Source organism: Lycorma delicatula, chromosome 4, assembly GCF_047948215.1.
Source record: "Lycorma delicatula isolate Av1 chromosome 4, ASM4794821v1, whole genome shotgun sequence".
In the NCBI taxonomy this organism is placed as follows: Eukaryota; Metazoa; Arthropoda; class Insecta; order Hemiptera; family Fulgoridae; genus Lycorma; species Lycorma delicatula.
Window position 1 is genome coordinate 197,565,557 of NC_134458.1, and position 22,387 is coordinate 197,587,943.

The 22,387-nt window shown below is 35.7% G+C and overlaps 1 protein-coding gene across 1 annotated transcript in view; it reads left to right on the forward strand.

Annotated features, from left to right (window-relative positions):
- The window catches only part of fng (Fringe glycosyltransferase), a 334,450-nt gene that overhangs the window by 255,305 nt on the left and 56,758 nt on the right, over positions 1 to 22,387 (forward strand). The window contains exon 6 of the mRNA XM_075364957.1: positions 6,843 to 6,999. Coding sequence (XP_075221072.1) covers positions 6,843 to 6,999 — 157 coding nt within the window. The remainder of the gene's footprint in view (positions 1 to 6,842; positions 7,000 to 22,387) is intronic.

Sequence of the window (22,387 nt, forward strand, 5' to 3'; positions counted from 1 at the left end):
TTTGTACTTGTTTATTCGTGAGGGATCTGGCGTCAAGGTGGTGGGGAAGCAAGCTCCTACTGGAGGGAGAGTTGTGTTTCCCGCCTCCTGCCTTGGTGTTCCACGCCGACCGAGAAGGAAAGTGGTACGGTTGTTCGGTCTGCTGACCTCATAAAGCAGGTAAAACAGTCCATGGAGAATTAGGAGGTAGATGATTCTGTCTTTGCGGTGGGGGCGAACTGCGCATACGAGTGCGGGGTGCCGACATGGCTGCGGCACTGAAGACGGCCATTCGTGGTGGTACGGCGGGATTGCGGGTGGACCTGCAGTCAAAGTAGGTCGGCGAGCGGCGGTCTATATTCACGACGTTGTGGACACGGTGGCTGAAGCTGAGGTGGTGGTGGCTGTGAGGCGGATGGTTGGACTTGACGCCGATTTTCGCGTTTGGTAGCACGCAGAACACTGCTGTCATTACGACGTATGGGGTGGCCAAGCATTGATTGCCCGGCGGCTGAAGGTAGGCCGGGTACATTTTCGGGTCGGCATGCGTGACCCTGGGAACCAGTGCTTCAGGTGTTGGGGCCTGGGACATATGTCGTTTGGATGCACGGGTCCTGACCACACCAAACTGCTGTTAGGAGGGTCATCAGCGGGCCTAATGTCCTACTTAGCGGAGGTGTGGTGTCTGTGGTTCGGAGAGCCACACGCTGGAAGGTTGTACAGCCCGGTAATGAGATTTTTCCACTTGCTTGCTTGTCGGATCCTTCGACTGAAGGATCGAGCGGCTGGAGCGACGAGGGGATGAGGGACAGCTCTCTACTGAGCTGCCATCCGTTTGTGATTGCACAGATGGATGGCAGTGATGAGGCTCGAATACTCTCTTGTGGGGAGAATGGAAAAGACTGTAGTCCTGGCGGGGTTGCCCTTTTGGGTGTTTCTGTTAGAAGCAAGAAGGCATCATGACCGAGTCCCGGCTGCTAGGGTGTGGGAACAGGAACGGTATAGTTGAGCCTGGTAACTTTTCCCCTAGGGTTAGAGGCAGGCGATAACATAAGATCCAATCGGCGAGGCGACCTGTCCTGCCGGTTACTGCCGGTAGGCGGGGAGGCTCGTTAAATGGACACCTCCGGACTGTGTCATGCTTTGTTGTGGAATCCGGTCCGGTGAGGGGAAAAATAAAAAAAATTCTCGATTATCGAAATGTTTCCATGATATCTGACCGTAAATTAGGTTAAATTTAAGAATTTGGCGACGAATTTGTTCTGAGTAGGTGGATAGTTTGCGAATCGTCGGTGTATATCTACTTTGTGTTAGCTTAAAGATTATAATCGAGCAGTATCAAATCGCACAATTTTGGAAATCAGTTGAGGCTTTTGTCATCTTTTCATTTTTTACAGTTCTTATTTTTTTAAATTCTTTCAGAAGAAAATTTACTAATCCTGAACGTCTTAATATAATTTTAACGTATGTATCGCCGGCTTCGGTTCTAATTTTACGTTATTCGACTACAAACTTTTCTCTTCTCCGATTTATTTTTTAAAAGTTATTCTATCAACCTGAATAGTTTTCAAAGTTTTTCTGCAATCCTTTTTATCCATATTTTATTTCTACATTTTTTGTTACTATATATTTTTTTTAAATTTTACTCAAGTTTTTTTTAATCTATTTTCTTTTTTCATGTACTTACTTTTAATTATTATTTTGATAACAAGATTAAATTAATTCTATCGTATACCGCGTAGGAATTTAATATAAATCGTACATTTAATACGATAACATGGAAGGCTAACGGATAAATAATAACTTGAATGGTATTATATAAACACCTGTCATCTTATAGCGTTGCACTACTTGATCGACGATTTTACGCTTATGCTGCCCGTTACTATTTATAACGCGACTTGTAAGGTGAGGTGCATTATGGTATACTGGATGAACGTAAGATACAAAATACCTTAATTTCCCTTTCCCCCTTACCACAGTCATTACCGATTATTTACATCTCTCCTCTCATTCTTTCTGAAAGTATCAGTTCGTTATTTTTATTTGGTAGCTCCTGCGGCTACGAAAGTACATATTATTTTATATTACACTAGTGTATAATCAAATTATTGCCCGTAAGGAAATGAAGAAGCACATTATTATTTCTATAATAGTATGTTGTCTGCACTTTGTACTCAGAAGTACTATATGTATTATTATTTTATTATTATAGTGTAGTGTACGCGATATTGTATCGTCCATTATATCCTGTACTGTAAATGTTTTGATTACATCGAATACAAAATATAGTTGTTTGTTGCGACCGGTGTGTTCGTGTTAGTACTGACCCGATGGTAAAACAACTTGAGAAAATAATAACAAATAACAGTGTAATAAAATATTGTTAGTCGTTATTTATAATAAACTAAAAAATAAGATAAATTAATGATAATTACTGGAAAAAGGAGAGAAAAAATGTAAAGAAATGCTCGGTAAAATTAAAAGATATACACGCATTAATTCTGTCAGCCCGCCGGGCTGGTGTAGTGGTTTACTCGTCGTCGCAAATCGGTTGTTGTCCTCGTAAAAGTTATTTTGTAACTTTTACTAGGACAACTAGGTGGTCGGGGTTCGATTATCCCACACGTTTCAGGAACGGTTGGCCTGAGTCTATACAAGACTACACCTCATTTACGTGTTATACATGTAATCGTCATCTCATCGGGTCTTGGGAGGGTTACTTATCGTTCTTTTGTTAAACAGACTGCAACGTACACAGGAAAAATTAATACGGTTGTTTTTGAAATTATTTATTTATTTATTGTTTTTTAATATTTTTTTTATAAAAAAATATTATTAATAAAATAAAAGAATGAAGTTAAACAAGTTCTCAAAAAAATGAAAATAAAATTCGAAGTAATATTGTGTGGGAGACTGCATAAAAAAAGTAACAAATTTTGATGGTTTCTAAGAAAAAACTTTAAAAAAAAACAAAACCCACCTGCCCAAATGAAAGAAGAAATAAATAAATGAGATAATAATAGAATTTTGGAAGAAAATTTAACAACAGAAGAAGAAGAAAAATTATTTTTCGTGGTCTAAAATTGGCAAAATTCGAAAAAAGAGGTTTTGTTTAAATTGAAATATTTTTTTTTCTCTTTTGTTTAAATAAATTTAATATTACTTCTACACATTATTTTGTAGCCGGATGATTTTGTAGGCTATAAGATGGCGAGTTTACTGGCGTCCACTTTGTTAAGACTAACGGGAAGCCGAATACAACATAAAATGTAGAAGTAATATTAAATTTCTTATCGCTAACTTATTGTATCCTGAAAAAAATTCCTTTAAGGAAATAAAGAAAAAACTTATTTAACAATTTTTTGTTCATTATTCATAAATATTTTAGAAATATGCTTACAATTAGTAGTGTTTTGTTTATTTTTTAACAATTACAGTGATAAACATAATTTTTGTTTTCTAACATATCATACATGATTTTAATCCGTTTTTTGATGCTGAAAACGATTATGAACTCATATCACGCATCATTTTTGAAAAGTTTTTAAATTTTAATTAAAGGATTTTTTTCATTTTTAACGTATAGTTAGCATTTTAAGCTCCTATTTGAATTTTTTTAGCTCATTTTTTATTGTTTAACTTTGTTAACTGTAAGCTGTAAATAAACAATACTACACAAAGAATTAAATCATTTATAGTCACATATTATAACTTTTTTTTGTCTTCAGTCATTTGACTGGTTTGATGCAGCTCTCTAAGATTCCCTATCTAGTGCTAGTCGTTTCATTTCAGTATATTCCCTACATCCTACATCCCTAACAATTTTTTTTACATATTCCAAACGTGGCCTGCCTACACAATTTTTTTCCTTCTACCTGTCCTTCCAATATTAAAGCGACTATTCCAGGATGCCTTAGTATGTGGCCTATAAGTCTGTCTATTCTTTTAACTATATTTTTCCAAATGCTTCTTTCTTCATTTATTTGCCGCAACACCTCTTCATTTATCACTTTATCCACCCATCTGATTTTTAACATTCTCCTATAGCACCGCATTTCAAAAGCTTCTAATCTTTTCTTCTCAGATACTCCGATCGTCCAAGTTTCACTTCCATATAAAGCGACACTCCAAACATATACTTTCAAAAATCTTTTCCTGACATTTAAATTAATTTTTGACGTAAACAAATTATATTTCTTACTGAAGGCTCGTTTCGCTTGTGCTATTCGGCATTTTATATCGCTCCTGCTTCGTCCATCTTTAGTAATTCTACTTCCCAAATAACAAAATTCTTCTACCTCCATAATCTTTTCTCCTCCTATTTTCACATTCAGTGGTCCATCTTCGTAATTTCTACTACATTTCATTACTTTTTTTTTGTTCTTGTTTATTTTCATGCGATAGTTCTTGCGTAGGACTTCATCTATGCCGTTCAATGTTTCTTCTAAATCCTTTTTACTCTCGGCTAGAATTACTATATCATCAGCAAATCGTAGCATCTTTATCTTTTCACCTTGTACTGTTACTCCGAATCTAAATTGTTCTTTAACATCATTAACCTGCTAGTTCCATGTAAAGATTAAAAAGTAACGGAGATAGGGAACATCCTTGTCGGACTCCTTTTCTTATTACGGCTTCTTTCTTATGTTCTTCAATTATTACTGTTGCTGTTTGGTTCCTGCACATGTTAGCAATTGTTCTTCTATCTCTGTATTTGAACCCTAATTTTTTTTAAATGCTGAACATTTTATTCCAGTCTACGTTATCGAATGCCTTTTCTAGGTCTATAAACGCCAAGTATGTTGGTTTGTTTTTCTTTAATCTTCCTTCTACTATTAAGCTGAGGCCTAAAATTGCTTCCCTTGTCCCTATACTTTTCCTGAAACCAAATTGGTCTTCTCCTAACACTTCTTCCACTCTCCTCTCAATTCTTCTGTATAGAATTCTAGTTAAGATTTTTGATGCGTGACTAGTTAAACTAACTGTTCTGAATTCTTCACATTTATCTTCCCCTGCTTTCTTTGGTATCATGACTATAACACTTTTTTTGAAGTCTGATGGAAATTCCCCTTTTTCATAAATATTTCACACCAGTTTGTATAATCTATCAATCGCTTCCTCACCTGCACTGCGCAGTAATTCTACAGGTATTCCGTCTATTCCAGGAGCCTTTCTGCCATTTAAATCTTTTAATGCTCTCTTAAATTCAGATCTCAGTATTGTTTTTCCCATTTCATCCTCCTCGACTTCCTCTTCTTCCTCTATAACACCATTTTCTAATTCATTTCCTCCATATAACTCTTCAATATATTCCACCCATCTATCGACTTTACCTTTCGTATTATATATCGGTGTACCATCTTTGTTTAACACATTATTAGATTTTAATTTATGTACCCCAGAATTTTCCTTAACTTTCCTGTATGCTCCGTCTATTTTACTATTATTAAATTTTCATCTCCTTTTACGTATTTAATTGCTTCATCAATCTCTTCGTATACACACTCTACCTCATCATCATCATCATGGGCGCTTGTAGGCATATAGACGATAAAAATCGTTGTCGGTTTAGGTTTTGATTTTATCCTTATTACAATGATTCTATCGCTATGCGTTTTGAAATACTCTACTCTCTTCCCTATCTTCTTGTTCATTATGAAACCTACTCCTGCCTGCCATTATTTGAAGCCGAGGTAATTATTCTAAAATCACCTGACCAAAAGTCGCCTTCCTCTTCCCACCGAACCTCACTAATTCCTACTACATCCACATTTATCCTATCCATTTCCCTTTTTAAATTTCCCAGCCTGCCAACCTTTTTTAAACTGCAAACATTACACGCTCCGACTCGTAGAATGTTATTTTTTAATTTTCCGGTGACCCCTTCCTTAGTAGTCCCCACCTGGAGATCCGTGATTTATATTGTATCCGTGATATTATAACATATCAAATAATGTGAGAGTGAGCCTTCATGGACAAGATTAATCATGTCTGTGCAGGTCAAAACATGTAGCTGAAAACACAGCTTTGTTGTTTGTATTAAGCACTGGATTTAGGAACGAATTAATTTTGTTCAGTCTAATTGCTGTATTCAGTTTGTTAACAGTGCGGTGTCGTAATGCCTCGAAATCGTGTAAATGATGTGGATGCCTTTTGTTATGTGTGTGATGAGTTTACCGTAAAATCAAATAGAAAAAACATTACAACTTTAATTAAAAAAGGTTTTCGTTTGTACTTTCGGTGTAAAATTGGTGATCAAGATAAGACGTGGGCTCCTTTTATAGTATGCACTAATTGTTCTGTATGTTTAAGAGGATGGCTGAAGGTACACATTATATTAACTTTGAATAACATTAGAGTAAATAAATTAGTAACAAAAACAAAAAAATCGAAACGAGAACAAAAGATGATGGTATGAAAAGATCAAGGGTTTTAATATAACCGAGATGACATTACATTATATAAACTTTTGATTACATCGACTTTTGTATGACAAATTAATTATACGGTGACCGAAAAAAAATATTAATTGTACGGTGATAAGTAATGTATTATAGTGTTGTATGTGTAGATATGGCCGCGTTATGATTCGGCGCTAATGGAACGTGACTCATCCGAATCATGACGAACTCACTCTCAAAAAGGCCACGTTATTTTAAGCTACCCGAATACGGTATAGGCTTTCTCTTACTGATAAAATCTAGGGTTATACTTCATCAGTACAGTAGTACATCTTTTACAGCACTGAATCACCAAAGGTAAATGCTTTTCGGCTCGTGTAATTTGTTATATATTACAAAACTTTGTAATTAGAAAATACAAAAAGATATAATCATCTTTTTTCTTTCTTTTTTGTGCAGATGGTTTTGTCATTTTGATGATGATAATTTCGTCAATGTTCCACGTTTAGAGCGTCTTTTAGGAGAATTCAATTCACAAGAAGAATGGTATCTTGGTAAACCTAGTATAAGAGCGCCGTTAGAAATACTGAACAGGGAAACTAAACCGTTAAATAAGGTAATTATTTCTGAATTTTTCTTTTAATTTATTATTCTATATTAATACACGATATAATTTTATTTTATTTGGAAATTTTAATAATTTTTTATTGAATCTTCCTCAGATAAAAAGGAATAATTGTTAGCTGAACTTACTCTGGACATGACCTAAAGTACGATATCGGTCTCCCATCGTTTTGAGACTCGGTGTCCGTACTGTTTAATATCAATTCCCGATATATAGAAATTAATGTGCCGAATTTGAAGATTTTTGAACTTACCGACATCAAGCGATTACGTAAGTAGACGTTAAAACACACTTGCGGGCGCGTGGTTTTATACACACGTACGAAAGATCAGAATTTACATTTTTTATATTTCGAAAATGTGGAATTTTTTCCCATTTCTCATGTTTCATGAATCTCTGGCTTAAAAAAAAAACAGGAGATTTTTTGTGGCACTATTACCATACTTTTTATACGTAGTATGCTATAACGGTCCGGAAAGTAATAAGACATAAATCTGATTTTATCAGTAATACACACACACACACACACACACACACACACACACACACACACACACACACACACACACACACACACACACACACACATATATATATATATATATATATATATATATATATATATATATATATATAATTATTTGCAGTTATAAAATTTTTGTTTAGTTTTTACCCTTAGTAGAGTTACGAATATAATTTTTTTTATTATTTTACGATCGGGTTAACGAAGAAACGATGTAGTTTTGTGACCTTGTATTAAGAAATCTGGGTTTAGTTAATGTACTAATAGAGGGGTATGTAGAGAGTATAAACTACAGAGGAAGACAAATATTAAAATTTATAAATTACATAAATCAGAATGTACTAGATGTATATACTAATACAAGATGTATTAGTTAGGACGAGAGTAGAAGATCGATTAGCTAACAACAAAAGAGAACGGCAAATAGCATCACCGAATAACTAACGACTCCAAAGAGAAAAAATGAAAACGATCGGGGAATATTATTATTTTTATTAAAAGTTGGGATATTTAATTTTTTTATGTCGGTCACAATAATTCGTAGAATTACTTTATGTTCTTTTTTTGGTTAAATTATAAAATACGCTTTATTTTCTTCAGTCTGAAGATCGCTTCCTTTAGTTTTCAAAAATGTCGATCAGTTTCTTTATTTCTGCATGTTTCAACATTTACGCCCTAATTTCTGCTCCAAGGGTAAAATGAATCCGTACGGGATATTTGCAACTTAAATTAAGAGGTATGTATTATGGTTTCATGTGGCTTTTGGGTCCCGTAATTTTATTTCCAGTAATTTTTTAGAAAATCATCTTAAAACACAGAATATTGATGTTATAAACCCAATATTGTTACGTTTTACTTACAATAACTTTGTTACATTGTCAGAAAACAAATGCAATTTAGCAACAAAATTGGTAAAGTTCTGAGAAAATCTACGTGTAATACATCCTTGTTTACGGTTCTGGAATATATTCTATTCAATCTTTTATGTCAAAAATCATATGAAACCTTAAATTTACTTCTTAATTTATGTTCCAAAGATTTCAGTAAGTTTCATTCCACCCTTGAGCTGAACTCAAGAAAAATTTCGCGAGCAATAATTCGAAAACGAAGCGTTTTCGGACCCACATTTATGAGTTTTTTCTTTATTAAGACATGTTCTGAAATTCTTTCCGTACCTTTGTAAGACACTTTGATATATTTTTTAAATATTTATTTACTTTTTCTAATCGTCTTCTTTCGCTCGCTAAACACGTAAAACAATTTCTAAAAATGTGCCGCAATAGTTTTCTAGTGAGTAACATTCGCTGAATTTCAGCGATTTTTAATTGTAACTCAAAAACGATTATCCGTAGAATGTTGAAATTTTGGATTTAGGACTGTTGTAACAACTGGTTGTGCACCTCCCCTTTTGATTACAATCGACTGGACCAAAAGTACCAAAAAAAGCCCAAATTTCAAAACAATTAGATTTTGGCCCTTTTCTTAACTGCAATAATAAGCTCTCGTTGAGAAGCTTTTCAACGATATATCACAAGTGGTACTTACTTTCATCGATTCCAGAGTTATAACCGAATTAAATTTTAATTAATCAAATGTTTGGATCTTACAAGGGGAAGGCACATCGGTTCGAATCAGACTTAATCTCTTTTTTTCTTTTTTTAACCTTTTTTTTTTAAGTTAAGTATATTGATTTATTAATAATTATTAACCTCTGATTGTAAAAAAAAAATTATAATAAATAATAATTCAATAATAACAATAAAAAACAATATGAAAAAAATCAGAAGTTATTAGTGAAATAACATTTTACGTATTTTTCATTTTAATTCAGAAATTTTTAGAGGTTAATAATTATTTATAAATCAATATATATGAATTAAGAAAAAAAAGGTTAAAAAATAAATGTATGTATGTATATGAAGTCGGATTCGAACCTATATGTCCATGGTTACAGATCCAACACGTTCTCACTTACACCACATAACTACTTGAGCGACGTGAAACAAAATTTATATATAAACTATTATAAAATGCTGATATGGACACCACAAAAAAAGGTGAGGCAATGTGGTGTCCAACACAATGCAATTGTGTAACTGTACACTTTATTAAAGAAATGGGGGATCGAATCTCACTTTCAAATGAAATAAGTTTAAATGAAGTGCAGCAAAAAATGTTTAATTTAATAGCCGTACAAGGAAGTCATGTGGTGTCACATCAGTGTTTTGTTGTTGTTTTAAGAAAAATCTGACAAAATATTTCGTGACTTAACCGGTTACGCCGGTCAAATCACGATTACCAAAATAAGTTTTTAAGCATCAAAATTCCCAAAGTTTGAATAAAATATTTTTGATTTTAGAGCATTCTTACTTTTGGGGGAGAATTTAGGAAATATTTATTTGTAAAGAAGTAATCCCAAACAGAAAATAAATAATTTAAAAAGAATTGTTTAAAAATATTAAAAAATACAGTAAAACTATCATGAAAGTAAGACGATTTCTTAATTTCTGTGTGGAGTATAATATAGGTCTCAAAGCTACTTTAATTTTAATATCTCTTTAAATAAAAAAGGAAAATACAAAAAAATTTAATAATAAAATTTAAAAGACTTAGAGCCAAAAAACAAAAACCAGTATACATATTTTTCAGAGGCGGGGAATAAATTTTGAAAAACGTATTTGTAAAAATATTCATTTATAAGGTTAACTTATAAATGAATATTGTTAAAATATTCGCCTAAGTAAAATTTTCTCTAAATCTTATAATACTGGCGTCCCAGTCGGTGTTATTTGCTTAAGCTGCGATGGAACAATCCGGGGGACATTGATTGGAGGACTTGATTGGTTTTGCCAAGGAGTTGGTGGCCGATGACCTCTTCCAGCGGGGAAGGTCAATCGGCAGGTCTCCGCAGAAGCCCCGGTCCTTCGCAAAGGAGGTATCGTAGGTTTCCACAGGGTAGGTGCTGTGCCCTCGTGAAGCGGATTGCACAAAAAATCCGGCCGAAACCTCTGTCACGAGTTGTGCGGTGAAGGCTGCGACCGGAACCGCACAAGGAGTGCTCGGAAAAGAGAGGCTCGTCCCTCCTTGCCGCGCAGGAGGGGCGAGCCAAGCCCGAAGGGCGGCTCCCCACGAAGTCAAAGGAAGTGGAGGATGGGGATGCAGTGATCGGCCCTTGGCGGGAGGTCTTTGGAAGGTAAGCCTGCTGAGACGCAGGAGAACTCCGGGTCCGAAGGTTTCGGGCGGATGGAGGAGATGAGGTCGGAGTGAACCAACCTCAAAAAAAGGAGTTGAGAGTGTCCTTAGAAATTCAGCAAGCTGCTACTCAAATAGGAGTCGACAAGCTGTCGACTCCTAATTGAGTCAATGTGCATTGTTGGTCTCTGATCTGGCATTAAAATGTGAGGGACTCCGAGGTGCCAACCTTGCTTTGGACTCAGTCGTTTCACGACTGTCCGGCAAGGTAGATCAGGTTGTGGAGTCAGGGGCTTCAACCCGGTGACGGGTGAGGCTCTGGGTAAACTCCACAAGTTATTAAACGGGTGGAGAAGAAGGGTAAAAAGCCTGTCTCCTTCGCCGCAGTGGCTGCCGCGCCTGTGCGCTGGCCTGCTGCCAGTTCAGCCGCAGGCGGCTAAAATTAAGTGGGCTACCGTTAAGGTGGTTCCGCTAAAACCCGGTCCGAGGGCTTCATCGTTAGCGACGGAGCTAAACCTGATGAAAGTTCTAGACCCGCGGAGGGAAAAGATCCAAGTCTTCGGAGTCACTAAAACAAGGAACCACGGTGTCATCTTGGAAGACATAAGTGAGCGGCAGGCGAAGCAGCTGCTGGAGGCCGACGTTCTGACAAGTCGGGTCGAAACCCCCACATTAAGTATAAAGGCTGTGTATTCAGCCGAGTGAGAGTTCGTAAGTACCAAGGAAGGTATTTTGTTTGTTGAGAAGTTGTTGTTTAGTAACTATATTAGGGAAGTAGCCACGGACGCCCTCTCAGTAATGCACAAACTTAGGATTGCTCGGAAGGACTATGGACATAGGTTGTCTGGCCGTCAAATGTACATAGTTTACGGAAGTGTCTTCGAAAGCATGATCTTTTACGCGGCTCCCGTTTGGGCGCATAGGTTGGTTTTGAATAGATCACTTCTTCAAAATTTATAGAGTGCCTAGCACAGGGCCTTAATTGTACGCACTGGTGTTTTTAAAACAACCTCCTACGAGGCTACCACCGTATAGGGAAAGGCTCTCCCAATCGATTTAGTGGTGAAAGTTTGGGTAACCATGTGGAAATTGCGATGAGGCCGAGGTATTTAGAATGCGGTTTCGGGTCGGGCCAGTACCGGAGCGGAACGGTGATCTCAATGCACCGGATCTAAATTTCGTTCAGTTGCCCATCTCCCGCCTGCGGAAGAGGCTGCAGAGCCTCGCAATGGAAGCATGGCCTCTGGAATGAGTCACCACGATTAAGGGATGATTCCTGTACAAGTTTATACGGGATCTGGGGGAATGGTATGCCTCGAGTTCGTTTTTAAGGGCAGCGGGTGCCCTGGTGCTCACCAACCATGTTAGTTTGAACCAGTATCTCTTTCGGTTCTGCCTGGCGGTTGATGAGCTGTGCGTCTACGGGGAGATCCAGTCAAATGAATAGCTGATGTTTTATTGTCCTGCTCTTGGGGGGGGGGGGGAGCCAGAGACCGGGCCACCCTCGACTTAGAGTTTAAGGGGAAAATTGGCCACTCACAAGCGGCGAGTTAATGTGGCGAAAGCCGCACTGTCGGACCATGTGGGAGTTCCTTGATGCGGTTGCTATGTTCAACCGACATCAGTAATTTACTTAAGGGAAAGACTCCTAACGCAATGCTGTCGGAACTTTACCTTGAGGTGTATGGGATTGATTTTTTTGAAAATCAATCCCATACAACTCAAAAATCAATCCCATACACCTCAAAAATCAATCCCTTGATCAATTTGAGATCAAGGGATTGATTTTTTTGAAAATTTATGTACGAATTTTTTGGTAAAATATATATATATATATATGTATTTTTGGTAACAGATTTGCTTTAATAAAGTTTTCTCTAAAATTCCTCTAAAGAAAATCGGAATCGGGTTTTTCGCAATACCCCTCCGCCCTTTTACGAATTTTGAAAAAAAATGAATACTATCAATGCCCCATTTACAGAAATATTTGAGCCAAATTTGATAAAAATGGTTAGGGCGATCTGACACGATCACCGTAATTTCCCCTTTAATATGATATTCTAGGTATATTCGCCGTGAAAATATAAATAATCTTGACTTTTTCAATATTACATGGCTGTTGAGAACAGTCTTATTGATTATTAATTTATTTTTTTACGCTAATTGTTATTTAAAATTTTACGTTAACTATAATTAATTCTGAATTTTATTTATCGTTAATTAAAACAACATTAATTACATTATTAAAAGACAGTTTGTAATTAACTTTTTTTGTATTCTTGTCGTCGTTTTTTATGTTGAATTTATAGTCCTTATGTCGCTTTCACACTAATTTGTCTGCAAATGTTATTCATTAAATTGTTAAAATTAAACTCTAATTTTAATAAGGTAGATTTTACTTTGAATAATTTGTGTTTTTCTAAGAAAGCCCGGGTGTTCGTTTGCTTAACGTTTATTAAATTAAACATTTTTCCTATTTCCTATTAAAAACAATGACTATTGAATAACAATTCATTTATTTTGTGTATTAGTTCATAGCACTCACCTGAATTTCTAAATTAAGTAAAAAATTTAACAAGTGGATTTCTATTTTTGATTTACTATGTAGTATGTGATACGGGCAGAAATCTATCGATCAAAAAATAACTTCCTCCTAGTTTTTGTATATTCTTTAATGTTTTGTTACTTCCCTTTAAGCGACAATCCAAAATTAATGTTTTTAATTTCCTACAAAAATTAAGAAAAAATTATTTTTTGAATCGTCTGTTAACCGGTTTGATGCTATATTCTATTCATTTTTCTTCAGTGCCTAATATTTAAATCTCAACATATTTTTTTTACATTCTATAATTCATTCTCTATTATATTCTTTATTTTCTTCATTACCGTAGGCAAAAAAGAAAAATAATTCTGATTTATTGGAAAAATGTATTTTTAGTATGTTATTATAAACGAATGTTTATTTTTAATAAACTAAATTTCATAATTTATAATATATAAATTAAAACTATATTTCTGTTTGTTTGTTAAAAAAAAAATCTACGGTTGTAATTTTTCAAAGATCGGCCTTATGGGTTCGACTTCCACTTTTCTTATAAATTAAAAATAATGATATTGATGATTATTATTATAATTAGCGGTCGATTAATTACGGAGAGATATTTTGTTTTTGTATAACACATATACAAGCGGTACTGGATTTTCTTCGGATCAGTTTTTGTGGTTGTTTAACTGGAAAGATAGCCCCTCAATTCGAAAAAAAATATTAGATTTTATCATTTTCAATTCTAATCTACTAAAATTGTTTCTCAGTGTAAAGGAAGAAAAATCGTCGTTTAAAAATAAAAAAAAAGTTTTCGTTAGAAATCCGCTTCCTTCAAATCCTGGTCAGGCAAGGATTATTCGTACGCCACAAATTTCCATTTTCGAATTTCCGCAAATGAACTTGTAAGTTTCTGTGGTGAGTTAATACATCAGTCAAAAATAAAATCTATTTGTTTTAATTTTCGTCGTTTAAATTTGTTTTAAATGTATCGTTTTAATTGCTAAAATCCATCCTCAGTTACTAAATTACAAAAAAAGGTTTATTAAAAAATTTATTAAGCCTCTATTTTTGAAAACAACATGGAAAATAGTATCAAGTTCCATTTTCACCGTTTGGTTTTTTTTAAAAATGCATCCTGAGTTTTTAAATTAAAATTTATTTTATTTAATTTTTAACTTAAAGAATTAGTGCAAAAAATCTATTTTTCGTTTATGTGGAATGAACCTAATGATTAATATTTAATTTAAAGATAAGTACGATTTGTGCAAATTGATGTGTCTAGTTGAAATAAGTTTATTCTGCAATTATTTTCAGAACAGGTTTGGACATTCTTGCAGAAAGAGAGAGAAAATAAAAATGGAGTTTAATTAACATGATAAAGAAAACAAATTGGAATACTGTAATTGTCTTTATATGTAAAACCTTTATAAAACTTAGGCCATTGTTTAATTTTCTTCCATGAAAACCGTGTAATTATTTCTTACGGAACATGATTTAGTTAACGACTTAAAATATTGATATTAATGAAAAATTCCGTCGAAAAATAAAACATGATGAACACTTCTAAAAGAAGATGGAAGAAACATTATAAGATGAAGGAGAATAAATTGTATAAGATTCGTAGATGATATTGTTTTTTTTTTTTTGTTTTTTTTTTTTTAAAATGAAACGCAGCGCATTCAACACGTGATTCAAATTTGAAGATACTATGGCAGAATACGGTATAAAATTTAACGTTAGAAAAAATAAAATTACGAGAGAAGAAAATAAAAATCAAGGAATACATAAAAGAAAAATGAATTGAACAAGTGAAAAACCATGTTAAAGAAGATTGCAAAAACAAAGACGAAGTAAAAACAAGGATAACGATGGTTAATAAAGCGTTTAACAGTTATTATTAACTTTACAGTTATCAGGAAAAAAGAAACAATTATAGTATATGTAATAAGATGGAGTTAGTATTGAAAAACGTCTCGATAAGTAAGTCTTATGTTTTGAGAGGATATTCATATCGACAATGAGGAGAAAATGAGAAAAAGAAAGGCGGAAGACATTTAAAATAGGTTAGGCGTGGTGGAGATCGGAAAATATTAAACGGACAGAAAAACTAAATAATGAATAACTAATGAAGAACAAAAGCTTAATCAAAATAATTCAGTACAGGAAAGCTTGTCAGGAAATGTCACGAGAGCAGAAGAAGTGATTAAAACAGTGGTAGAAGAATAATTAGAAGCTGGAAAAAAGAAAAAATTATAGATAATCTAAAAGGAAATAAGAGCTGTCAGTATATTAAAAGTTTGGCTAGAATAGAGGAAAATATTACAAGAGATATGCCTTTGGGTAGCTTACCAGAATGATTCTGATGTTGAAAATACGACATGTAAAAGTTTTAATTCTTACGGCTCACCGAATAATAGAGAGTTATTTGGATTAATTTACCCCAAAAACTATCAACTCAAATTTCAGTATCAACTGAAAAAATAATCATCCCCGCAGTTTCTTTGATTTAAGCGAATATCAGTCCATAAATACATATTTACCAACAAACACATGGACAATCTCATTTATATAGGTAATAAAAATACACGTATGTTTTAATATTATTACAGTACTATTATTATATAACCCATACAAATTCAAAACTATATTGAAAAGTGTCGTGTACTTTACCTTTAAACAGAATTAAGGATATATAATGTTGGATCGCAATTTCAAAAATGATAATACTGCAGTAATCATTCATTTTTAAATGAATTATACATATCAGAGGTTCATTTGTAGCGTTCTGAAGACGGTGTATACTGTCTGTGACTTTTTTTTTCTGTTTAGTCTCCGGAACCACCATAAGGTATTACTTCAGAGGATGATATGTATGAATGTAAATGAAGTGTAGTCTTGTACAGTCCTGAGATGTGTAGTTAATTGAAACCCCACCTCCAAAGGACACCGGTATCCAAGATCTAGTATTCAAATCCGTATAAAAGTTACTGCTTTTACTAGGATTTGAACCTTAGAACTCTCGACTTCACCTGATTTGCGAGACTCACCATTAGACCGACCCGATGGGTTGACTTAACCTCTCTTTTTTCTGTTTAGCCTCCGGTAACTACCGTTTAGATAATACTTCAGAGGATGAATGAGGATGATATGTATGAGTGTAAATGAAGTGTAGTCTTGTACATTCTCAATTCGACCGTTCCTGAGATGTGTGGTTAATTGAAACCCAACCACCAAAGAACACCGGTATCCACGATCTAGTATTCAAATCCGTGTAAAAATAACTGGCTTTACAAGGACTTGAACGCTGGAACTCTCGGCTTCCAAATCAGCTGATTTGGGAAGACGCGTTCACCACTAGACCAACCCGGTGGATTAAAGGGTTGACTTAACCTAACCTAATCTTATGCATCGGTTCACTCGATGGCCAGAATTTGTTTATATCGTCATACTTGATCGAATTAAATCTTCTACGTTACGTCGCCTCCACAAATAGGAATCTAGATTTCTCAACCTGGAAGTCGCGGTGATATGAAAGGGGGTCGCGAAATTAGCCTACAACTTTACACGTAAACAATAATGAAATCATTTTATGAGAAAAAAATTCATTTATTATAAACATTTTACTTACATTTAGAAGTACACATGTAAAGAAAATAAATTAATGAGACGGTTGCGGTTATTTCTCATTTAAACGTTTCTCCATACGCGGACCTATGTTAGTAACACACAAAAGTAAATTGTTTCAAAGCGATAAAAGACGATTCGTATATATATTTAGTTTTTAGCGCAACCGTAGGCGGAAACTATTTTCACAGAGGTAAGACTTTGCGAAAAGGATTAATATTTTCAACGCTTTTGTGACTAAATTTCCATATTCACTTCCATGAGTAAGCCAAACAGTATCTATTCAGATGTGAATTGTAATCGTAACGTTTTATCGGCAGACCTTTCGATGAGCCAGTCGTGAATCTCAACCGATAACTTAGCAGCTGTAACAACGTTTTCACTTAATGGATTCAGTACCCATCTCTTTGAGAAATCATTTTTATCTTCCAGGAAATATTCCGTAGACTTAACTCACGCTAATGCATCTTCATGCTATCCAAATTGTGGTGAATAATAGTGTCCTTCTTCATCCAAGTTTTTCTCAATAAAATCGGACCCTGGTGGCGTAGGGTATTCATTTGTACCTCCCATCTCGGGCAGTAAAAGACCGTGTGTTTTACATCATCACAATCCACGCAGTACAGACATGCTTTGTATCGGCCCTTCTGCGTTGGTACAAGTAACTCCGGAAAAAGCCGTGGCCCGTCAGGAACTGAGTGATCTCGTAACCGACCTCACCGAATCCCCTATGGACCCATGTTCTGACCTCCTTGACCAACCGACGAGTCCACGCTCCAGTCAGTGAGACATTCCAACTCTCTTGCCATCGTTCCAGAAGAAGGTCATTTGCTTCCTTCTTGTTCATACCCGAGTATGTCTTGCACCGTTGTTTTGCAAGTAGTTCGATGGATGAAACATTTTACTCGGACTTAAAATAACAAGGGAGAGAAATATAGATACGTTATTATCGTAAATTGAAATCCCACTCGTCGGAATAACTACCTAACGTGACATCACAGTCAAATAAATTTCATCAAAATAGTACTGACACCCTGAATTTTATAATTTTTATAATTACCTAAAGATATTCTTTCACAAATTCTACGTCAATTTTAATAGATCGAAGATAAAGTTAAAAGAGTTAAAATACGGGAAACATAATATCAATCAATCGCTTACACACATCGTGGCAATTTCTTTGTACGTAGGCAGCGATATCAACAGCCTTCCTTTTTCCTGTTTAGCCTCCCGGAATTACCGTCAGGTATTATTTCAGAGGATGAATGAGGATGATATGTATGAGTCTAAGTGAAGTGTGGTCTTGTGTAGTCTCAGGTCGACCGTTTCTGAGATGTGTGGTAAATTGAAACAACCACCAAAGAACACCGTATCGGTGTCCACGATCTAGCATTCAAATCCGTATAAAAATACGTCAATTTTAATAGATCGAAGATAAAGTTAAAAGAGTTAAAATACGGGAAACATAATATCAATCAATCGCTTACACACATCGTGGCAATTTCTTTGTACGTAGGCAGCGATATCAACAGCCTTCCTTTTTCCTGTTTAGCCTCCCGGAATTACCGTCAGGTATTATTTCAGAGGATGAATGAGGATGATATGTATGAGTCTAAGTGAAGTGTGGTCTTGTGTAGTCTCAGGTCGACCGTTTCTGAGATGTGTGGTAAATTGAAACAACCACCAAAGAACACCGTATCGGTGTCCACGATCTAGCATTCAAATCCGTATAAAAATAACTGATTTTACTAGGACTTGAACGCTGGAATTCTCGACTTCCAAATCAGCTGATTTGCGAAGATGCGTTCCCCGCTACACCAACCCGATGGGCGATATCAACAGCCCACTAAAACATATCTTTGAGTCTCAGTCCATCGACAAATTCAAACGTATAAAAAAATCGGACCACAAAGTTTACTGTTCTGGCATATTCTTTTATAGTGGAAAAAAATAATGATACGTGAAAAAATTTACTTAATTTTTTTTTTTTTGGTGTGGGGTAAATTTACGATGAAATTTTATTGTAAAATTATCAGCGTACGTGTCAAATTAAATCAAAAATGTTAAACGTTTCAAAAAAATCGCTATTCTTTTTCCCTAAATCTTTTTCTCCAAAAAAGATTTTTGATTTTTCTAAGTTTACTATGTTAAATGGAAGAAACTAAAAAAAATTCCACTGAAAAACGTACAACCAATAAAATGTTACCTAAGATTTCTTTTTTGGGAGGGGGGATGAATTGCGATGAAATTTTATCGTAATATTATGATTAAAAGTTTATTATTTAAACTTTTACCAAAAAATAAATCAAGAAAAGCTTTAAAAAAATCGATATTTTTAAACTTCGATCGGCTCCCCCAGCCGAAATATCGTACCCAAAGTATTTATTTTTTGGAGGTCACTTGCAATACTATTAAACCTAGGTAAACATAAAAAAGATTCTGTTAAAACTATTCAATAAATAGAAATATAGCTTTTATCGATTTTTGGGGAAGGGGAAAACCATTTTTGAACGGTTACATAAGCATGTACGTATATACCGAGCTTAATGTACAGCGGGAATATATTTGCAAAATTTTGTTAAAAAAGACCCCAAAATTTTACAGAAAAGTCGCCTGGTATATACGAGTCTGTAAAAATTTCATCTAAGCTTCTCTATTTTAATAATATTAACTCTCTATTTTAATTTTCATCTAAGCTTCTCTAATTTCTCTAAGCTACAATCATATCAACGCATGTACACGTATGCAAAAAACATTACCCCCCCTTTTTGGGGTCCCATGGTCATGAAACGTCGAGAAACGCAAAAAAAACCCGTACTCCATTTTTTGACCGATTATCATACTTTACTTCTTCCAGCGTAGCTCTAGAGCTACGATGTCGGGAAAGAAAAAGTAAAAAAAAAAAAAAAAAAATACAGGCAGTAATAATATGAAAACAGATAATGAAAACATAAAAGCTTGTTTGTTTTTTAATTTTCTTAAATAAATTTTTAATTTGTATTATATTTCTGTAATAAATTAGGTAACGAATAATTTTATTCATTATTTAAGATTCCTTAGTACATTATTATACGTAAATATTTTATCGATGCACTTTATAACGGGTTTAATAATATATTTAATGTAAATTTTAATCTTTCAAATATAGTTTTAAAAACTGATGACGCTAATATCGAAAACCAGTTATTTCTTGATAGTATCTCCCTATTAGTAAAAACAAAAAAATTAAACCGTATTTTCTGTTAAAGACGGCAAAAAAAAATTGTAGCAGATAAAGTTACTTTTAATAACGACTATTTTTAAACAGTTATGAATTAATTATATTCTATTATATACATATAGGTAAATAATCTTCATTAATACCAATCAAAGTAATTTAATTTAATTTCGGTAATTAATTTATAACTTCGTTACACACTATCTCTATCTGTGTGTTTTTTTATATGACGTGGACTAATTGAATTTTTTTTACGTTAACTATAAAATACAATCGGAACTAAACGAGATGTTGCGGTTACCTTTTACACTCCGATATATTTAAATAAGTAAGCTATCAATTTAACGTAAGATGTATAATGGTCGAACTGATGTTGATGTCAGGACTTCAATTTATTAAAAAAAATTAATACTACATATTTATTATATGTAATTAATTTTATCGTAGTCAAAACATGTAGTTTAACATTTTGATTTTAACGTTAAACATTACTCGTCGTCTAAAACTACCTATCTCGAAGTTATTTTAAATTCTAATCTAATACTCCATCCGGTTTAGATTATTTAATATTCTATTAAAAAATAAAATAAAATAATATTTTTTTTTTGCGGAGGGAGGTGGAAATGCATTTACGCACCGAGTGTCGGACTCCCGCTGATGGTATTATCCAATCACTATCAGCAGACTACCGACTAAAACCATCCCCCTTTCTACCGGACTCGACCGTTTAACACATTACTTCCGGTCGAGTCCTCCTATACTAGCCTGATTAGGTACTACCTATTTTTCAGGACTATCCAGGTCAACCTTTTTGGTCCTGAGAATGTTGCCGACGAATCGGGCTAAACTTTCCCAGCTGCTCAGATTACGGAGCATCATCGCAACCACATTATGGGGGCTCAGTGCTCCGAGATCCGCCTCTAGTGTTCCTCGATCTGCCACCCACCGAGCACATTTGAAAACGGTGTGCTCAGCGTCGTCCCGTACACCGAGGCAATAGAGGCAGTCGGGGGACGGCGCTTTCCGTATGACATGGAGGTAAGCGCGGAAGTACCCGTAACCCGTTAAAAATTGGGTCATGTAGTACTCCACCTCTCCATGCCGCCGCACAGTCCACGGTCTGACCAGAGGGATAAGCCTTGAGGTCCATCGTCCTCTGGTCTCGTGGTCCCAGGTCTCTTGCCATGCGAGGAACGTGCGAGTCCGTTCCTCGTTGGCAATGGTCTCCCGGTCTTCGCCTGCCCGTCGCCTCATGTAGATCACCTGGCGCTCCCTTGCCAAAATAGCAATGGGTACGACGCCGGCGACCACCAGTACTGCAGGCTCGGAGACCGTCCGATACGCGGAAGCGACTCGCAAGGCTGCGGTGCGTTGCACCTGCGCGAGCCGCTTCCGGTTTCTTGCAGTTCTTAATAACTGGGCCTACAATTCCGACCCGTATAACAGGATGGAATGCACTGTGGATATCAGAAATCGCCGTCTGCTGGCCTTCGGTCCGCCGACATTCGCCATGAGCCGGCTGAAAGCAGTTACGGCTCTCGCAGCTTTGTCGGCGACTCTTCAAAGCTGAGTTTCCGGTCAATCATCATACCGAGGTACTTTGCGGCCAGCTTGGTCTCGAAAACCTCTACCCCGACCGGCAGGGAGAGAAGAGTGTCGATACGCCTCTTCGTTAGAACCACGATCTCCGTTTTGCTGAGGGCTACAGACAATCCTGGTCGTCCAACCACGCACCGATTCTGTGCAAGGCTCGGCTGAGCCTCAGTTGGGCGCGCTCCACGTCGCGGTCTGCGACAAGTAGCGCAACATCGTCAGCGTACCCAACCAAGGCAGATTCTTCTGGCATTTCCACCCTCAGCAAGCCATCGTGACGGCATTCCAAGGTCGGGGCCGAGAATCGTCCCCTGCGCCATCCCTGACGTGATCGCAGTCCTACGCCAGCCTGCCGCGGTCTCGTAAATGAGACCCCAGTTCCTCAGATATGCGTCCATCATTCCGAGGAGGTATTGAGGTGCATGGAACGAATGCTCCAGGGCCCGAATCATATCGCTCCACCGTGCGGAGCTGAAAGCGTTTTTAACGTCCAACGTAACGAGAAGGACCACACGTCGCGAAAAATGATTGTGGTTCTCCGCTCGCCGCGGAAATTAACTACAAAATTACTATTATATAATATATTTATACAGCCTAAATAGGAAAATGCTAATAAAGATGTTTTTTTTGTTTTATATTGCAACCCTAATCTCAATATTTATTTTAAGGTGTGGGTTTAGAAACG